The sequence below is a fragment of the Pimephales promelas genome, chromosome 3 (genome assembly GCF_988280905.1).
Source record: "Pimephales promelas chromosome 3, fPimPro1.hap1.1, whole genome shotgun sequence".
Lineage (NCBI taxonomy): Eukaryota > Metazoa > Chordata > Actinopteri > Cypriniformes > Leuciscidae > Pimephales > Pimephales promelas.
The window spans coordinates 12,990,995-13,009,026 of record NC_142771.1 but is presented as its reverse complement, the minus strand read 5'-3'; the positions used below and the strand labels follow the sequence as shown (position 1 = coordinate 13,009,026).

The window sequence follows — 18,032 nt, the reverse complement described above, 5'->3', positions numbered from 1 at the left end:
AATAACAAAATTGACCCTAACACAATGCTCATTACTGCAACCTTTCATGCCACGATCCAAATATAATGATATGGATCTAAATATAATGCGATAATCACAGCAGTGGGCGTTTACACTGAAGTCACAGCAGACACGCCCCTTCAAACAGAGAGCTAAAATCAGGGTAGGAAAAATGCCTTTAATTTCTAAATGATGACCATTTTCGATGTATAAATCATACTAACATTATAAGTGCACCCCTGGAAACATTATAAAATCATAAAATAGTGCAGTTTATGGCCCCTTTAAAGCATCAATTTGATATAAATAATAAATTTCCATAATACACTCATATCCAGTTCATAGAGGGCATAATATATTGGCCCTACAGTTATAGCATGAAATGCTATTTAAACCTATAACATTTATATCTCACAAATCAGATTTTATAACTCACAATTGCAAAACATTCTGAGTAAAAAAGTCGCAACTATCTTGCAATTATCTTTTTATATAATGTGGCTTCCAAAAACTTTTACTGCAGAACTGTCACTTAACTGGCACCAGGTAGGCTCCACCCACAAAACACATCATCGCTGTTTTCCAAAATGGTCTGCACATCGCTACACTATTTACGCCTGCAAAATTTCGCTAATGTAATAGCACCTTTAGACAGGAAGAGATCTTTTGACTAACATTGCAAGTGACCAACCACATTTGTGTACCTTTTTTATCTGTAATATGTATTTTTGAGGGTAATACATAAATAAAACTTTCTCCGTCTGGTTCTCTATAAAAAGACATTGGTGGCACTTTTGATATAGTATAGATGTGAATATATTTACTCAAACATGCCTGAAATAGAACACAATGCCCTGTAGATGATGTGCTTGTGCTGCATCACAGATCTCTGTGCATTAGTGAGAAGTTCTGTTTAACGGTTTCATTTTTTTATTATCAGAACAGCATCTTCAGAGGCCTTCAAGCAGCGAGCGGGTGCCTTCCAGCCGCTCAACAGGTCAGACCCACCGACTGTAAAATATTGACCCATACACATAGCGGCAAAGATCCCATAAACTGTGAATTTACCTCTGCGTCATTCATCCTTGTTTCTTCACCTCCTCCATCTTAACACTCCCCCACTCCCTCTGGCTCTCACCTTCCCTACATCTTCTCAGCCATTCGCAGGGATGTCAAACACACATCAAGCAATTTTTATATTCTCTGCCCATCTGTAAGATCGTTTTTTCCCAAGCTGACTGCAGGCTGTGGAAACATTTTAAGGACATGTCAAAGAGTTCACTCAAAAATATAAAATATTAAATTCTGTCATCATTTTCTCACCCTCATGTCATTCCAAAATACGTTTGTTCATCTTCAAAAGACAAATTAAGATATTTTTAATGAAACCTGAGAGTTCCCTTTCCAGTCAGAACTCGCACTGTGTCCTCTAGAGCAGGGCTTCCCAAACTTTTCCATGACAAGGCCCCCCAAATACCACTAGGTTCTGGCCAAGGCCCCCCTTTTGCGGGATGTGTTATTGAACCCATCAACAATACTACGGCAAATGTAGAAATAAATAAATAAATAAAACATCTAGGTGATCATCAGATTATGTGATTGTGTTTGATACCAATCAGAAAGATTATATAGAGATGCACCGATAACAATTTTCTAGGCTTTTCTGACATAGACTACTCCAGTTCTTGTTAAAAAACACTAGTGCATTTTAGGAACTTTTTGAGTGAAATCATATTTATTTTGTCCATCAAAAATGTGCTTTAATTGAGCGTGAGCAGCGCAGCAAAAATAGACTCGGCGCCAAAACCCCCGCTTTAATGCTGCTCATGCGACGCTTCTGCTCCCGGTGTGAGTGTATGCACTCATTGATTAACATGCACACCGAAAAGCGATGCTTACGCACCACTCGTGCTTGCGGTCTGAAACGGCCGTAATTTACTAGGTTTCCTACATGAGTCTTCCGGGATGCTGATGTTGCGGGATGTTAATCATGCAATGATTTCTACAGCCTCCTGGACATACTTGTTTTTAGGTTGAGTGTTGTTAGGTCTCCTCGCTATAGACTGAGAGTCATACCGTTGAGAGCTCTGCCCTTAGAGCTACACATAGATATTAGTCTCAGGGAGGGTTGTTGCTTGTCTTCCTCTTGTTTTGAGAGTCGTCTTGTTTGGCCCCCACTCCCCAGAGCTTTGTATAGACTTCCTATAGGCTTCCTCTCATTTTAGAGAGTTGTTCTGTTAAGGCCCCTGCTCCCCAGAGCTCCACATCGTAGTTTTTCAAGATTTGTTTTACTCCTTAGACTCCTTAGTAGAAGTACTTCAGTGTAGATTGTAGTTAGACCTCCTCTCTTTAAAGAGAGACATTTTTGCTGAGGTTTCCGCTATTAACAGACAGTTAAACTGGAAAGTCTGTACAGTCTTAAGGTTGAGTTTCGTTTGAAAGAGTCGTTTTGCTAGGCCTCCGCTCTGTAGAGCTCTGCTTAGACAGTATCTTTAGTAAGTATGGCTCTGGAAGCCTCTTTAGTGTGACGATTTCTGGCATAGAGTTTAGTTGGGATTCCTCTCGTTTTAGAGAGTTGTGTTGCTGAGTCCTCCGCTCTTAGAGCTTAGTTCAGACAGTAGTACTGGAGACTCCATGGGAGTCTTAAGGGTCTTATGGGTTGAGTGTTGTTAGGCCTCCTCTCATTCTAGAGAGTCATTCTGCCGAGGCCTCTGCTCGCCAGAGCTACGTAGAGACATTATTATCATTGGTTCTTTGTAACTTCTTTGATGGAACTGTCTTTTGGTGTGCAGGGTGTCGTTAGGACTCCTCTTGTTTTGGAGAGTAATTTTGCTGAGGCCTCTGCTCTCAGAGCTCTGTACAGACAGTAGACCTGGAGTTGTAGGCTCTTGGGGACCCTCCTTGGTTAACTGTCTTTAGGGTTGAGAGTCGTTAGGCCTCCTCTCATTCTAGAGAGTCATTCTGCTGAGGCCTCTGTTCTCAGAGCTCCATACAGACAGTAGACCTGGAGTTGTAGGCTCTTGGGGAGCCTCCTTGGTTAACTGTCTTTAGGGTTGAGGGTCGTTAGGCCTCCTCTCATTCTAGAGAGTCATTCTGCTGAGGCCTCTGTTCTCAGAGCTCCATGCAGACAGTAGACCTGGAGTTGTAGGCTCTTGGGGAGCCTCCTTGGTTAACTGTCTTTAGGGTTGAGGGTCGTTAGGCCTCCTCTCATTCTAGAGGGTCATTTTGCTGAGGCCTCTGCTCTCAGAGCTCCATACAGACAGTAGACCTGGAGTTGTAGGCTCTTGGGGAGCCTCCTTGGTTAACTGTCTTTAGGGTTGAGGGTCGTTAGGCCTCCTCTCATTCTAGAGGGTCATTTTGCTGAGGCCTCTGCTCTCAGAGCTCCATACAGACAGTAGACCTGGAGTTGTAGGCTCTTGTGGAGCCTCCTTGGTTAACTGTCTTTAGGGTTGAGGGTCGTTAGGCCTCCTCTCATTCTAGAGGGTCATTTTGCTGAGGCCTCTGCTCTCAGAGCTCCATACAGACAGTAGACCTGGAGTTGTAGGCTCTTGTGGAGCCTCCTTGGTTAACTGTCTTTAGGGTTGAGGGTCGTTAGGCCTCCTCTCATTCTAGAGGGTCATTCTGCTGAGGCCTCTGCTCTCAGAGGCTCCGCACAGACAGTAGACCTGGAGTTGTAGGCTCTTGGGGAGCCTCCTTGGTTAACTGTCTTTAGGGTTGAGAGTCGTTAGGCCTCCTCACATTCTAGAGAGTCATTCTGCTGAGGCCTCTGCTCTCAGAGGCTCCGCACAGACAGTAGACCTGGAGTTGTAGGCTCTTGGGGAGCCTCCTTGGTTAACTGTCTTTAGGGTTGAGGGTCGTTAGGCCTCCTCTCATTCTAGAGGGTCATTTTGCTGAGGCCTCTGCTCTCAGAGCTCTGTACAGACAGTAGACCTGGAGTTGTAGGCTCTTGGGGAGCCTCCTTGGTTAACTATCATTAGGGTTGAGGGTCGTTAGGCCTCCTCTTGTTTTAGAGAGTCGTTTCTTCAGAGGTCCGCACAAACAGTGTTATCAGTATGATGGCTATTTAGGAACCTTTTGGATGAGATGTCTGTGGCATAGAGTGTTATTAGGCCTCCTCTCATTTTAGAGGGTCATTTTGAAGAGGCCTCCACTCCTGGAACTTCTTACTGACAGTAGCAATAACGCTGTAGCCTCTTTGTAAAGCCTGCTTGGTTACTGTCTTTAGGGCTGAGTGTTGTTAGGCCTCGTCTCGTTCTAGAAAGTCATCCTACTGAGGCCTCCGCTTCTCAGGTCTCCGCACATACAGTATTGTCAAGCTGTATTGCTCTTTGGTAAGACTGTCTCTGGCTTAGAGTATGGTTAGGCCTCCTCTCAGTTTAGAGAGCCTTGAGAGTCTGCTCTTTGAGCTTTGTTTAGCGTATATGGCTTAGCGCAGTAGTACTCCCCTCGCCTTTGAGTCATTATGCATAGTAGGCCAGGGTTAATGTGATTTGGCTTTGGCCATATTCTCTTTAAGGAATCTCTTTTTAAGTATGGTTCCAACCATTTGAGCCAGGGGTGGGGGACACAATCGATACAGTATAGTAGTACTATAGTAGTAGTATGATATTTTCTGTGGCAATACTGTATCGATACACGGGCGCCAAGTACGGGCAAGTGATGAAACCGGTGTTGCGACTGAACACGTAACACCAACTATCGCAGCAAGCCTGGAGCTCATGTGAGAGGTCTCCTATTCAGAGAATAATTACATCCTGTCCTGTGTCCTGAATTTTCAAGAACAAGTTTTTTGAGCACTTCAGTTAATGTGTAGAAGATAATGTTTACAGAATTCAATGTGACATTTAATTAAAGTGAGTTGAGCAGTCTTATTTTGCTCATTTTTTGTGATGTCTTTGAATAATATGGGGAACATGAATCGCAATATATTGCTTGTATCGCAATATATCGAGTATCGCACTAATATTGAATCGTGGCCCAAATATCGCGATACTATCGAATCGTCACATTGTTGCCAATTCCCACCCCTAGCCAGTGTCTCGTTCCTCTTCTCAGGGAACCATCGTTACATGCGTAACCTGAGATGATTTCTGTCCCTCCATTGACAGTCCATTTGCCCAAAACGTTGATGCTTCAAAAAGCTAAATTTGATGTGCCCCACAATGTGTGTTGATTATGTTTATCTGTGAGCAAAAGCCTAAATATGTTCTTCATATAAAGTAATTGTATCTATTCACAAGACTTGGATTAAACTGCTCAATTCATCTCTTTATGACCATTTTGGAGTGTCAAAATGGTGGTGTAATGGACTTTTTTTAAACAGAGGAACTAAAATTTCACAGGTTTCATAAAAATGTCGTCCTTTGTGTTTCAATGACGAAAGAAAGTCAACATGAGGGTATAAACGATGATAACATTTAAGATTTTGAGTGAACTATCCTTTAAATCTTTGGAAATAAATTGTGAAAACATTTTCAAAAGATTTTCTGTCTCTCAAAGGGAAGGCGCTGCTGGCTCAGTCGACCAATGGCAGCGCACCTACAGGCGCTGTGCGGCCAATGAAGTGCACCACATCAGACTGGAAGAGAGCAAGTTTTTTGGAGAATATCAAGGAAAGAGTTTCACCTTTGCCTCCTTTCACGCACATAAAAAGTAAGCCTCTGGATTAAGCTCCAGTGAATCCGTTTGTTTTATTTCCACTATACGCACACAATAACACTGTTAACCGCTGTGGCAGATACGGGGTGTGTCTGATCGGGGTGCGCAGGATGGACACAGCCAATATCCTCTTGAACCCTGGACCCTGCCACATCATGGGAGCCTCCGACACCTGTTTTTACATCAACATCTCCAAAGAGGAGAACTCAGCCTTTGTCAGGGGCCACAGAGAGCCTGTGAGGGGCCCCGGGGGCGATTCCAGAGGGGTCCCGCAGACAATCTATCATGGGCTCACTCGCCTACCAGTGCACAGCATTATAGCCAGCATGGGTCAGTTTGTCAACTCAAATATTTGACAATTAATGAGAATAACAATAATTAAAAAGATTTTCATGACTTTAATAATTAATTTATTCAAATTGAATCTGAAATCATACAGCAAAGTGAATGGTTTCCTTTAATTTTTTCTTAACAAATATTTCACAGGATTAAAAAACTGATAAGAATAATATTTTAAATATTATATATTTTTTTAAATATTTTGAATGAAATGAAAATACTTAAGTCTTAGTACTTGAACCTTATTATTATTATTAGTAGTAGTAGTAATTATAATTTTTTATTATGTTATGTTAGAAATTTTTGTGTAATAGTATTGTATTTTAATTGAGCGTGATCATGGTTATCGTGATTAATAATAGTGATCAGGCAATAATTTTCGCTGTATGAAAGCTTCGTGAAGATTTGAATTAAACCATTATTTATTATAATGTCATGTATTGTGTGCTGCTCACCGTTCAGCTACTCTTGTTCGTTACTGTGATGTGAGATGTAGACTGAAAAAGAAAAACATGCTTCTCAAATTGACTAAAATTTCACTAGGGGTTTTTTGCAAACAAAATATATCATTTTAGTGCAATATCTCCATCTAGTGAAAAGCACTGGAACTCATGAATCATCTGTCGTCTCTTGGGCCTCCTAAGGTGCTTTAAGGGATTGGAGCCGATCTGCTAATTTCAACCATTTTTCAACAACACTTATGGAGCCGATCTGCTAATTTCCATAATTTTTCAGATGAGCAAGTTATTGCATTTTCATGAAAGATTACAACGACATACATTTTTTTTTATTCTGAATAATTGCACTGATGAATCATGAACTGTAAGACAAGAAACGTGCATTAAAGGGATGGTTCACTTTATCACCCTCAAATTGTTCCAAACCTTTATGAATTGCTTTCTTTCTTCTGCTAAACACAAAAGAAGATATTTTGAAGAATGTCGGTTACCAAACAGTTGATTATATATAGTATTTCCATACTATGGGGCCCATCAAATGTTTGGTAACCAATATTCTTCAAAATATCTTCTTTTGTGTCCAGCAGAAAAAAGAAAGAAATTCATACAAGTTGGAACAACTTGAGAGTGAGTAAATGATGACATCATTTTAATTTTTGGGTGAACCATCCCTTTAATAAAGCAAATTCAGTTCATTTTGATTTCATGTACTCTCTTTCGTACTGTAACAGGCACGGTAGCCATAGACCTGCAGGACTCGAGTGACAGCAGTCCCGAGGGCACGGGCCCGCCGGCTCTGGGCAGTGGGACTGTGAGCAGGAGCGGGTCCAGGACAGAAGTGGGGGGATGTAACACTCTAGCTCTGCCAGCCATGGGTGGCTCAGCCGAGGAGAGGAGGCACAGCATCGCCCCCGTCCTGGAGGTGGTTGACAGAGTGCACAACCCTACGTTTGACCTACTGGGGGACCAATCAGAGGATGAAGGAGGAGAGGAGGGGAAGGAGGAAGAGGGGGGAGAGCAGAAAGGCCAGTGGTGGGGAGCACACTGCGAGTGAGTATTAGGCCACGCGAGACCATGTTTTGGCCATTCTAGAGTTTCAATAATACTTGGGAAAGGTGACAATTCCTTAAAATAATACTTGAGTATTGAGTTATGAAGTACAATTCACTCCACTGAGCAGAATTATATTTTTGTGGCTATTAAAATACTCACAAAAAAAATATTTAGATTTGAAATTACTTTTTTTCCCCAACAAGGACACATTAGATTATGGAAAAGATAAAAGGATAGAAAGGGGGTTCTTTTGAACTTTCTATTCATTGCAAAATCCATAAAATAAAATGCATCATGGTTTCCACAACAATATTAAAGGAGTAGTTCACTTTTAAAAAAACTTTTGCTGATAATTTACTCACCCCCATGTCATCCAAGATGTCCACGTCTTTCTTTCTTCAGTCGAAAAGAAATTAAGGTTTTTGATGAAAACATCACAGGATTTTCTCCATATAATGGACTTCATTGGGAACCAAACGGTTCAAGGTCCAAATGAGAGTTTCAGTGCAGCTTGAATGAATAAGGGTCTTATCTAGGACCCTTCGAGTCATGACTCGAAAAAAGATTTGTTCATTTTGATGAACAGGAGAGTCACGAACGCTCATCACAGAACAGAGCAAGGCGAGCATTTGTGCTTATATAACTCAAACTTTTTTATTTATTTTTTAAATGAGCGTTCGTTTCGCTAGATAAGACCCTTATTCATCGTCTGGTGTCGTTTAAAGCCCTTTGAAGCTGCACTGAAACTCTCATTTGAACCTTAAACCGTTTGGTATCCAATGAAGTCCATTATATGGAGAATTTTGACTGAAGCTTTTCAACTGAAGAAAGAATGACATGGACATCTTGGATGACATGGGAGTGAGTAAATTATCAGCAAACGTTTTTTTTAAAAGTGATCTACTCCTTTAAGCCGAACAACTGTTTTGTGACAAGCATGACTGAATAACGATGCTGAAAAATTCAGCTTTGTCATTACAAGAATAAATTACATTTTAATATATATTTACGTAAATAGGAAAAAGCTACTGTTTTAAAAAGTTTTGAATGGTAGAGTTGATGATTGTATGTCTGTGCTCTTGTATTTCTCACACAGATGGGTTAAAGGCTACCCACTAAACTCTCCATACATCGGCAGCTCCCCTGCCCTCTGCCACCTCCTTCAGGAGAAAATGCCATTTTGCTGTCTGCGCCTTGATAAGGTGAGTGTCTGCCTCTCTCCAAATCTTTTATGTCACGCAGTTCAAAGACGCACATAGCCACACCGCTCTCAGCACACGATCCTAACAGCAGATTGCTTTCTCAGGCTTGTCATCATATGCCCTACGAGGATGCTCGCTCGTACGGCTTTAAAAACAAACTGATCATCGTGTCCGCGGAAAGTGCTGGAAACGGCCTCTACAACTTCATAGTTCCGCTGCGGGCGTATTACCGGCCCAGGAAGGAGCTCAACCCCATTGTTTTGCTACTGGAGAACGTGTGAGTGTCCTAAAACCAGAAACACTGAGAAATACTCATCCATCCTTTGTTTTTCACAGCGCTGGTCGCCTTTCTGTATTTATTATGACATAATCATTGTTTCTCCTGTAACAGAAAACTAACATGGGGAGATTCATCGTCTTATAATTCAATCAAATGTAATAAAACTCTTGTTTTTTTCATGATTGGATGAACACCGGGGAGCAGCTGCAGGCTGGATTTCATTATTTAGATACCCTGGAGCAGGGCGAAGCGGTGCGATTTTTATTGAAATTGGGTCATTTTTGTAAAATACTTGGAAAGAGACATCAGAGACATCTGTAATTCAGTTTGCTTGTTGTTGTCAAAGCATCACCTCAGATTCTCAACATTTCTCTCGGTGGTGTTTGCTAGACCCGAGGCAGACTTCTTGGAGGCCATCTGCTGGTTTCCTATGGTCTACTACACAGTGGGCTCCATCGACAAGTAAGAGAAGTTTTCCTTGAAGCACATGTATAATATATATACATATATATATATATATATATATATATATATATATATATATATTATACATATACAGTATATAAGCTATTACCTTATAACTTATATATATATATATATATATATATATATATATATATATATAAGCTATTAACATGTGTATTGTAGAACATTTAGTTCTGGTTGTCAAATTTGAGTCCTGCAGCACTGGGACATTTTTCACTCTTTATATCTCTCCGCTGTCTGTGTTTGTTCCAGGCAGAATGTCGGTCTGTGCATTAGTGAGGGGCATTTTACATCATTTACCATCAGTAGGTCTCTTAATGAGTCATTCATTCAGGGAAAGCGTTCATTCAGGGATTTTTTTTTTTTGTAGTTTTTGAAATTACAGGCTTCATCTCTACGAATTCATAATGCATTGTGTACAGACATCAAATAAAGCTTTATCAAAATACCAGTCACACTTTATATTACATGTAGGGATGGGACGATAACCGGTTTTACGATAAACCGTGATAAAATGTACTGACGGTTAGTATTATCGTTTAAAATTTAATTATCATTAAAACCGTGTTTGATTATTGCGATTTTAATAACTCACTGAATCCTGTCGGCCAGTCTGACGCAGGCGCGCAGCACGCAATATTTTTTTAAATTACTATTCGAGAAGGAATGGTGGAAGGCAGTGACCGTGCTCAGGAGATTTTTCAGCCTTTTAAGAGGACCAAATCTGAGGTGTGGTCATATTTTGGGTTTTACAAAAGTCCTGAGGGAAACTTGATCGAGGATGGTCACCCTGTCTGCCGAACAAAAAGTCACTACAATAGAAACACTTCAAATCTGCTGAGTCGTCTTGTGTGATCATCACCCGAACTCAAGGCAAGTTAACTTTGACCTTAATACCAAAACTACGGCTGGGAAACAATTGGGCACGAAATGAGTTTTGAGTTGAAACATTTTATGGCACTCACTTGAAATAGACGTGAAGCTTCCGCGAAGAAAAGTTCGAAGCAAGTGGATTTGAGCCAAAGACGAACGAACAACTTCAAACAAGACTATTATTAAGAGTGATATTTTAAGGGATAGTAAAGTATAGATACATCACGTATTAAACCGATTTTATTTTTACCACATAATTACGGGAACATATTGAATTGATAATGAGATTAGCTAATGTTTTAAATCTTACCTGTTTATGAATTCATTTTGTAAAACAATCGTCCAGACAAGATTTATCACACCAATATTATCAAACTCTGTAAGCAATAAATCAACTCTGATTTCATTTTTGCAATACAATCAAAAACCGGAGATGCAAGACGGCAAGTTTGTATTTGAATGAAACAAGAGCGCGCGTCCGTTGTGATATGGACGTGCGCTGTGTAATAATGTGTTGCTATTGACGACGGGCATTATAAAGAAGCAAATGCCATAGAATAGAATCTTGCTTAAAAAACTGCATAGAGAGGCTTGTTTTATTTGTTGTTTGTTGATTTTCAATTATAAAACTTGTTCATAAAAAAATCAGTTCTTTTTGAGCACTTTCATAAATTTTTAACAAAACCGTGATAATATTGATAATTACGATTATTTTGGACACTATAATCGTGATATGAAATTTTCATACCGTCCCATCCCTAATTACATGGCTTTAACTACTTTTCACTAACAATGCCTACAAGACTATAGGTTTACTGTGTAACACTATGTTCATAATAAGTAAAGTTTATTAGAAGATTAAAGCAGCACTATGTTTTTTTTTTCAACCTTTATAATATTTTTCCAGATGGTATATCGACTTACAATAGGACAATTGGTCAGGATAACTATCCTATGTCTGCTGGTTGATAGTCATGTTTGTTACTTATTTTTCTTGTGAAAGTGTCTTGCCTCAGGCTATAATGCAAATCGATTTTTCAAATTTGCAGATTCATCTATGGTAGCTTAATATTATAATATTGACATCGACATGGCTATTATCTACCAACAAACATTGAATTCAATTAGCATATCCATTATGTAAAACAGTAGCCAATAGGCTAAATTTACTATAAAGATGCTGTCTTATAAACGTGAGCTATCTTTTGACGTTTGAAAAAAAAAAAAAAAGCCCATTACACTATATTCATAAGACATGCTGAAATATATGCCAATGTACCTGGGATGAAGACATTTCACACGCAACACTGGAGTCTGCGCAAGATGTGAGAACTCCTTCATTCTGCAGAGTTCCGGGGAATCGCTTGTCAACAAATGCACGCTAGTGTAACCATGGCAGATTTTACGACAGTAGTAGAAGACAATACTGTTGCCCAACTGTAGGGGGACCCCGAGAGCAAAATTTTAAAAATAACATAATGCTGCTTTAAGTAGTTAAATTGAACCAAAATACCTATCATCAGTTTGGGTTCTTTGGTTCCTTTCGATTCTGTACACGTAAACTTTTACTGAGCTTGTCCCTGAACACTATGTGTGCAGTTTGGATAGCCTTCTGCGATGTGGCGTGACGTTGGCTGACACCATGGTTGTGGTGGACAAAGAGAGCTCCATGATCGCTGAGGAGGATTACATGGCTGATGCCAAGACCATAGTTAATGTTCAGACGCTCTTCAGGTAGGTCCTTCCACATGTGTGTCTTTCTGCTGGAGGCATTGGGGAACCTAATGCTCTCTCCTCACTGTTTCCTAAAGGCTTTTTCCAGCTCTCAGTATCATAACCGAACTCACCCACCCAGCCAACATGCGCTTCATGCAGTTCAAAGTGAAAGACCACTATTCTCTAGCTCTTTCTAAGCTGGAAAAGGTGAGACACAAATGCAATACAATATTTATACGTTCTAAAGAATCCCCCAAAAAAGCTGATATCCCCTCTTTTGCTCCTTTTGTGCTGTAGAAAGAGAGAGAGAGGGGCTCTAACCTGGTGTTCATGTTCAGGTTACCGTTTGCGGCTGGGAAGGTGTTTAGTGTCAGTATGTTAGACACTCTGCTGTATCAGGTAACCATAAAGTAATCCTCCCATGACTGAATTGATGTATTTTTCTGTCTTTCATTAAAATAATAATAAATAGTTTAGACCATAAAGGGGTGTTCATTCTTTGTGGAAAACCATGACAGAAAAAAAAATGGTCCTGCCTGAAAAAAATAGTCACACTTGTGTTCCTCGCGGTCAAAAATGACCGTATTGGATTATGAATTGGGGACAAATTTCATCTAGTGAAAACTTTTGGTACTGCGGTCAAACAAAAACTTACTGAGAGTAAATTTTTTGATATATCAAGCTCAAATGTGGAACTTGTTTAGGTTTTTTGTGCCGTTTTTGAGTAAAACTTGTTTTTGAAAATATATATTTCATATAAAAATGTAAAATAGTACTTTTGTGCATTTTTCAAAACAATAAACTTAAAATTCTGTAACATTTTTTAAGTTCACTTTTTTAACCGGTCACGTGTTGTCTTTGAGAATAGATCAAGTCTGTTCTGTAAAAGCATTCAAGATTTACCACAGTTTAAGTTGGAAATATGCCCAAAAAGTTCATAAATGGATTATAAATACAACGTAAATATAATTTTGTACCTTAAAATACCCTAAAAATAAAAAATGTTAAATAAAAAAAACATTATCAAACAAAAATTTTGTACATTCAATTCATTGAAAAAAAAAATTATATATATATATATGTATATATTTGACCGACAGACGAAGAGCACCTGACGAACTTCAGACCAAAGTCATTCATTTTCAATAGAGCCATATGTGTATGTGTAATTCCGCAAAAACTTTTTCGGCTAGATAGTATGCGACTGCCTGATCAGTTGTGATGTATTCTAATTAGGGCTGTCAAACGATTAATCGCGATTAATCGCATCCAAAATAAAAGTTTGTGTTTACATAATAAATGTGGGTGCACTGTGTATAATTATTTTAAATATATTAATACACACACATGCTTGTAAGAAATATTTCCATATATTTACTGTATATAGATTTATGTATAATTTATATATATATATATATAAATAGAAATATTTTACATAGAAATATTTTTTTTCCCCTAAATATACAGTACATGTATGTGTGTGTAATTTTATATATATATGGAAAATAATTATACACAGTGCACCCACGTATATTATGTAAACACAAACTTTTATTTTGGATGCGATTAATCGCGATTAATTGTTTGACAGCCCTAATTCTAATCAAAACTGTGAGCATGAGGTGAGAATTCCCAATGTTTTTCTAGTAAATGATATTCTTTAAAACCTATTTCTGTAAAATGGGTGGATATTCCAAACTAATTGTTTTATAACTATTAAAACATTACTTTGGTTGATTAGCTTTGTTTTACAATGTATTTCAGTCTTTTGTTGTGTGGATAGGCTACCCAATCATTCATTTTACCAAGTAAATACATGTATTTAGTATTGAGTGCAATCGTATAAATACCTGGGGACAATAATAGACTCAACTCACATTTGAAACTAACTGTGAAGTTGTGTGCAAAAAAAAAAGGGCATCAGTGCCTGTTCTGTTTGAGAAAACTGAGTCGGTTTTATTAGACAAATCCATCATGACTCTCTTTTACCACGCTTTCATTGAATCAGCAATGGTTTGGGAACCTCTCTTTGAAAAATAAAAACTCACTCAACCAAATAGTAAAGTGGTCTAGCAGGCTGATGGATGAGCCACAGCGACAATGTGGAGACCTTGTATACAAAACAGTTACAGCGCATATTTGGTTTAATCTTCCCATTCAGCTTCTGCTCTCTGGGCGTAAGTTCAGTTTTGTTCAAAGTTCAAAAACAGTTTTGTTCTTAAGTCATAACTATACTTTGCACAGGTGTTTTATTTATTGCTTTTATGTATGTTTTAATCTATTCTGGACCGATAAGAACTTTTTATTTTTAATTTAATTTAAGTTTTAATGTTATTTTTTGATTTAAATTAAATTTTTTTTCATTTACAAATTTGAATGAGGTGTGATGTGTGTGCTCTTTTGTTTTTCCATATGTGTGTATGAGGACTCTACTGCAAACAAAATCTACCTTCGGGTACAAATAAAGTAACTTGAACTTGAGTGTTCGAGAAAAGGCAGCTTTAGACTTGCCATTATCATCCACTATGACCAACAATAAATCCACTCGAGAACCTGAAGCAATGAAATAACTGTAAGGGGAAATGCCCTGTAAATCATGGCAGATACTATATTTGAGGTGTGTCACATTGGTCACATTTTGTCAGCAAAAAAAAGTTCCTTTATCTGTTGTCAATAGTGTATGATGTATGAAGTCACTTTCAAACCAGCACCTTTCTGTTTGTCAGCATGACATAGACAAACTTTAACCCCGTTGCGAAACCTGCTAGGTCATAGCTTTCACATTGATGACTGCGTTTTGCTTGTGAAAATTAGGTAAACAACAACAGATGTGACTGCACCTTCACACTGTATCTACTGTACACTATAGACAAGTGCATTGAGTTGTTTAGTTTGTTTCAGGAACAGTTTATTTTTTTATTTCTTGTTTATTATTTCATGTTTTTTTTTAATTGACAAGATCTTGAACAAGATTTTGATGGAACACAATCCTATAACACAATCCCAAAACGATGTCTCTGAGCCGATTCCGAATAGTTTCACGGAAAATGCAATGTTTTAGTTGAACTTGTGTACAGTCTAAATTGAATGTGATGAGATGAGACAGAAAGACTGGAAATATACAAACCCATTACACCAGTATGTCTTTTGTTTGCATTGCTCTCGACGTTGCATGTATCCAATGAGAACAGTGTAATCCAAAACAAAAGAATGACTTTGAATGAATCAGTTAAAAAGTCTTACAATTCTGTCTCAAACTCATGAGTCAAAAGAAACGTTCGTCATGAGTAAAAGAATCGTTAATGAACTTGAATCTTGAAATTCATTCAATTCCTTACCATTCTCACAAAAAAAGTGGTTCCTCGCATCAACGAAATGGTATTAACTATGGCTTTTACCCTGACTACTGAAACACTGTCATATTTGCAGAGTCAGTTTGTCTGATTTCATCATTTGTGTGTGTGTGTTTTAGTCCTTTGTGAAGGACTACATGATCTCCATCACCCGACTGCTGCTAGGTCTGGACTCCATGCCTGGATCTGGCTTCCTGTGTGCTGTAAGTGCCTGCGGCCCATCCCTCAATCCATAATGAGACTATCACGTAATATCTGGATAATTATGCCAAAAATGATGGTGGTCATAATGAATTTTTGGACATTGATGATAATACTAATTCTGCCCTGATATTCCTTGTAGATGAAGATCACAGAGGAGGATTTGTGGATCCGCACTTACGGCCGCCTTTACCAGAAGCTGTGCTCGTCGACTGGAGACATTCCCATCGGCATCTACCGTACCGAAGCACAGAAACTTCCTGTCTCAGAGGTACATTACGACAGTACAGCAAAAACAGAGATATTGGGAAATATTATTAAACTTTAAAATAAATGTTTTCTATTTGAAAATACTTTCAAATGTAATTTATTCCTGTGATCAAAGCTGTATTTTCAGCATCATTACTCCAGTCTTCAGTGTCACATGATCCTTCAGAAATCGTTCTAATATGATGATTTGATGCTCAAGAAACATTTCTGATTATTATCAATGTTGAAAACAGTTGTACTTCATATTTTTGTGGAAACTATGATACCATTTAAAATGTGTGGCTAACCAAGATTTATATATATATGTTGGTCAAAAGCTCCAGAACATTTATAATGTTACTAAATGTTTTTATTTCAAATAAATGCTGTCCATTGAACATTCTATTTATCAAAAAATCCAGAAAAATCATTCGCTTAAAAATATTAAGCAGCAAAACCATTATAAGTAATTGACCCTTCACTAACCACGCCCGAAAACCGCAACTGGCCCACCAAAGCGTTTTTCCACGCGCCTGGCATATGTTTTCAAATGTTTTCAAGCGGTTTTTTTTTCACGCTGAAGCGCCGAGCGCCCAGCGTTTTTTACTGGTCGCTGGGAGTTGAAAAATGTTCAACTTTGGATAAAATGCAGCGCTCATCACTGTCGCTTTTTACCCAGCCGTCCAATCACAGTGGAGGAGGGGCGGACTAATACCATACCGACCAACTGTCACAACATTCAACTGCTGCGGATATTCTGTTTCATAGCAACAAAACTTCTCAACGAAAAAAACGCTCTCAAGCGCCCAAAGCACGGCGTCTTCAGCAGAGCGTCTAGCGTTTTCAGCTGGCTAAAAACTTTGGTGGACACACGGCCTTAGGCCCCGTCCACACTACTGCGTTTCCGTTTAAAAACGGAGAATTTAAACGAATACGATCTCCGTCCACACCAGCGTTTAATCTGCGTATTAGAAATACGTAGGACTTCAGAAACGCTGACGCAGGGGCTGACACTTGGCTCTATGATTGGGTATCCTTCCCTGATTCGTCAATCACTGTTTACACCGGCAAGCGCATGCCCAGTGTTGGTGAATGGTCACATGATCCGCGTTTTCAGTAGTTTTAATGTGGACGGAGATCATTTCTAATACGCAGATAAAACGCTGGTGTGGACGGAGATCGTATTCGTTTTAATTCTCCGTTTTTTAACTAAAATGCAGTAGTGTGGACGGGGCCTTAGCAACCATAACTAGGCGCGGTAGTTCTGGCAAGCTTTCAAGCGAGGGAAACATGCTAAACCATTGTGTGTATGGATTGTGGCACTTAGCGAAGGGTCAATTGAGCACCAATAATAATTGATAGGGCTGTCAGTTAAACGCTTTATTAACGGCGTTAACGCAAACCCATTTTAACGGCGTAAATTTTTTATTGAGCGATTAACAGTTTTTCACATGGTTTTGCAACAAGGACGTGGCGCTGTGCTATGAATCCTATCCATTTTAAAGGCTTGCGCCGCGCGAGGACATTTTGTTGCTTCGTTGACCAAAGCGCAAGCGGATCTAGCTAGACCGGAAACAAAACAACAGGCACGCCGCACACACTCGTTTGGGTTTGCGAGACGGCCAAATAGTTGGTTAACGTTACGTTTTGAGTGGATGACGAGTGTGAGACGCTGAAATGAATGCCAATAAGAGTCTGAATGGAAATTTTACTTTTAAAAGTTGCTAAAAATTCCATTGACAAGACCAAAGTGATCTGTGTGTTTTGTCATTGTGAACTGAGCTATCATCATCGCAGCACATCCAGTCTGAAACACCACTTGATGATGGCCAAGCACACACACACACACAGCTGATGCGACCTCTCCACCCCCCCAACCCTCGTCAATATCAGGACCTCGTCAGTATTTCTTTCACCCTTTTATTGATGGACAGCGTTACATTGTGTGAGAGAGTATTTGCAACAAGTTAGAATATTAGTGTGAAATTGAACACTGTATATGCCAATGTTGTTTTCAATAAAAAAAGCAAGCCGATCCACTTTTCCATGTTGATAAGAGCATTAAATTGAGAAAAAATAATGGGACAAAAAAAAATAAAGAGACATTTAGAACAGATTAAAATGTGTGATTAATCGCGAGTTAACTATGACACGATTAATCGCG

The 18,032-nt window shown here is 39.0% G+C and overlaps 1 protein-coding gene across 3 annotated transcripts in view; it reads left to right on the top strand.

Moving 5' to 3' along the window:
* The window catches only part of kcnt2b (potassium sodium-activated channel subfamily T member 2b), a 96,163-nt gene that overhangs the window by 72,236 nt on the left and 5,895 nt on the right, over positions 1 to 18,032 (top strand). For 2 of the 3 annotated variants that reach the window (XM_039687681.2, XM_039687682.2), the window contains exons 16-27: positions 941 to 997; positions 5,500 to 5,652; positions 5,738 to 5,988; positions 7,187 to 7,505; positions 8,605 to 8,710; positions 8,815 to 8,987; positions 9,381 to 9,452; positions 11,949 to 12,083; positions 12,161 to 12,272; positions 12,363 to 12,464; positions 15,538 to 15,621; positions 15,762 to 15,890. In XM_039687681.2, the coding sequence (XP_039543615.2) occupies positions 941 to 997; positions 5,500 to 5,652; positions 5,738 to 5,988; positions 7,187 to 7,505; positions 8,605 to 8,710; positions 8,815 to 8,987; positions 9,381 to 9,452; positions 11,949 to 12,083; positions 12,161 to 12,272; positions 12,363 to 12,464; positions 15,538 to 15,621; positions 15,762 to 15,890 (1,693 nt within the window). The remainder of the gene's footprint in view (positions 1 to 940; positions 998 to 5,499; positions 5,653 to 5,737; positions 5,989 to 7,186; positions 7,506 to 8,604; positions 8,711 to 8,814; positions 8,988 to 9,380; positions 9,453 to 11,948; positions 12,084 to 12,160; positions 12,273 to 12,362; positions 12,465 to 15,537; positions 15,622 to 15,761; positions 15,891 to 18,032) is intronic. The other variant, XM_089128278.1, reaches the window with a different exon arrangement.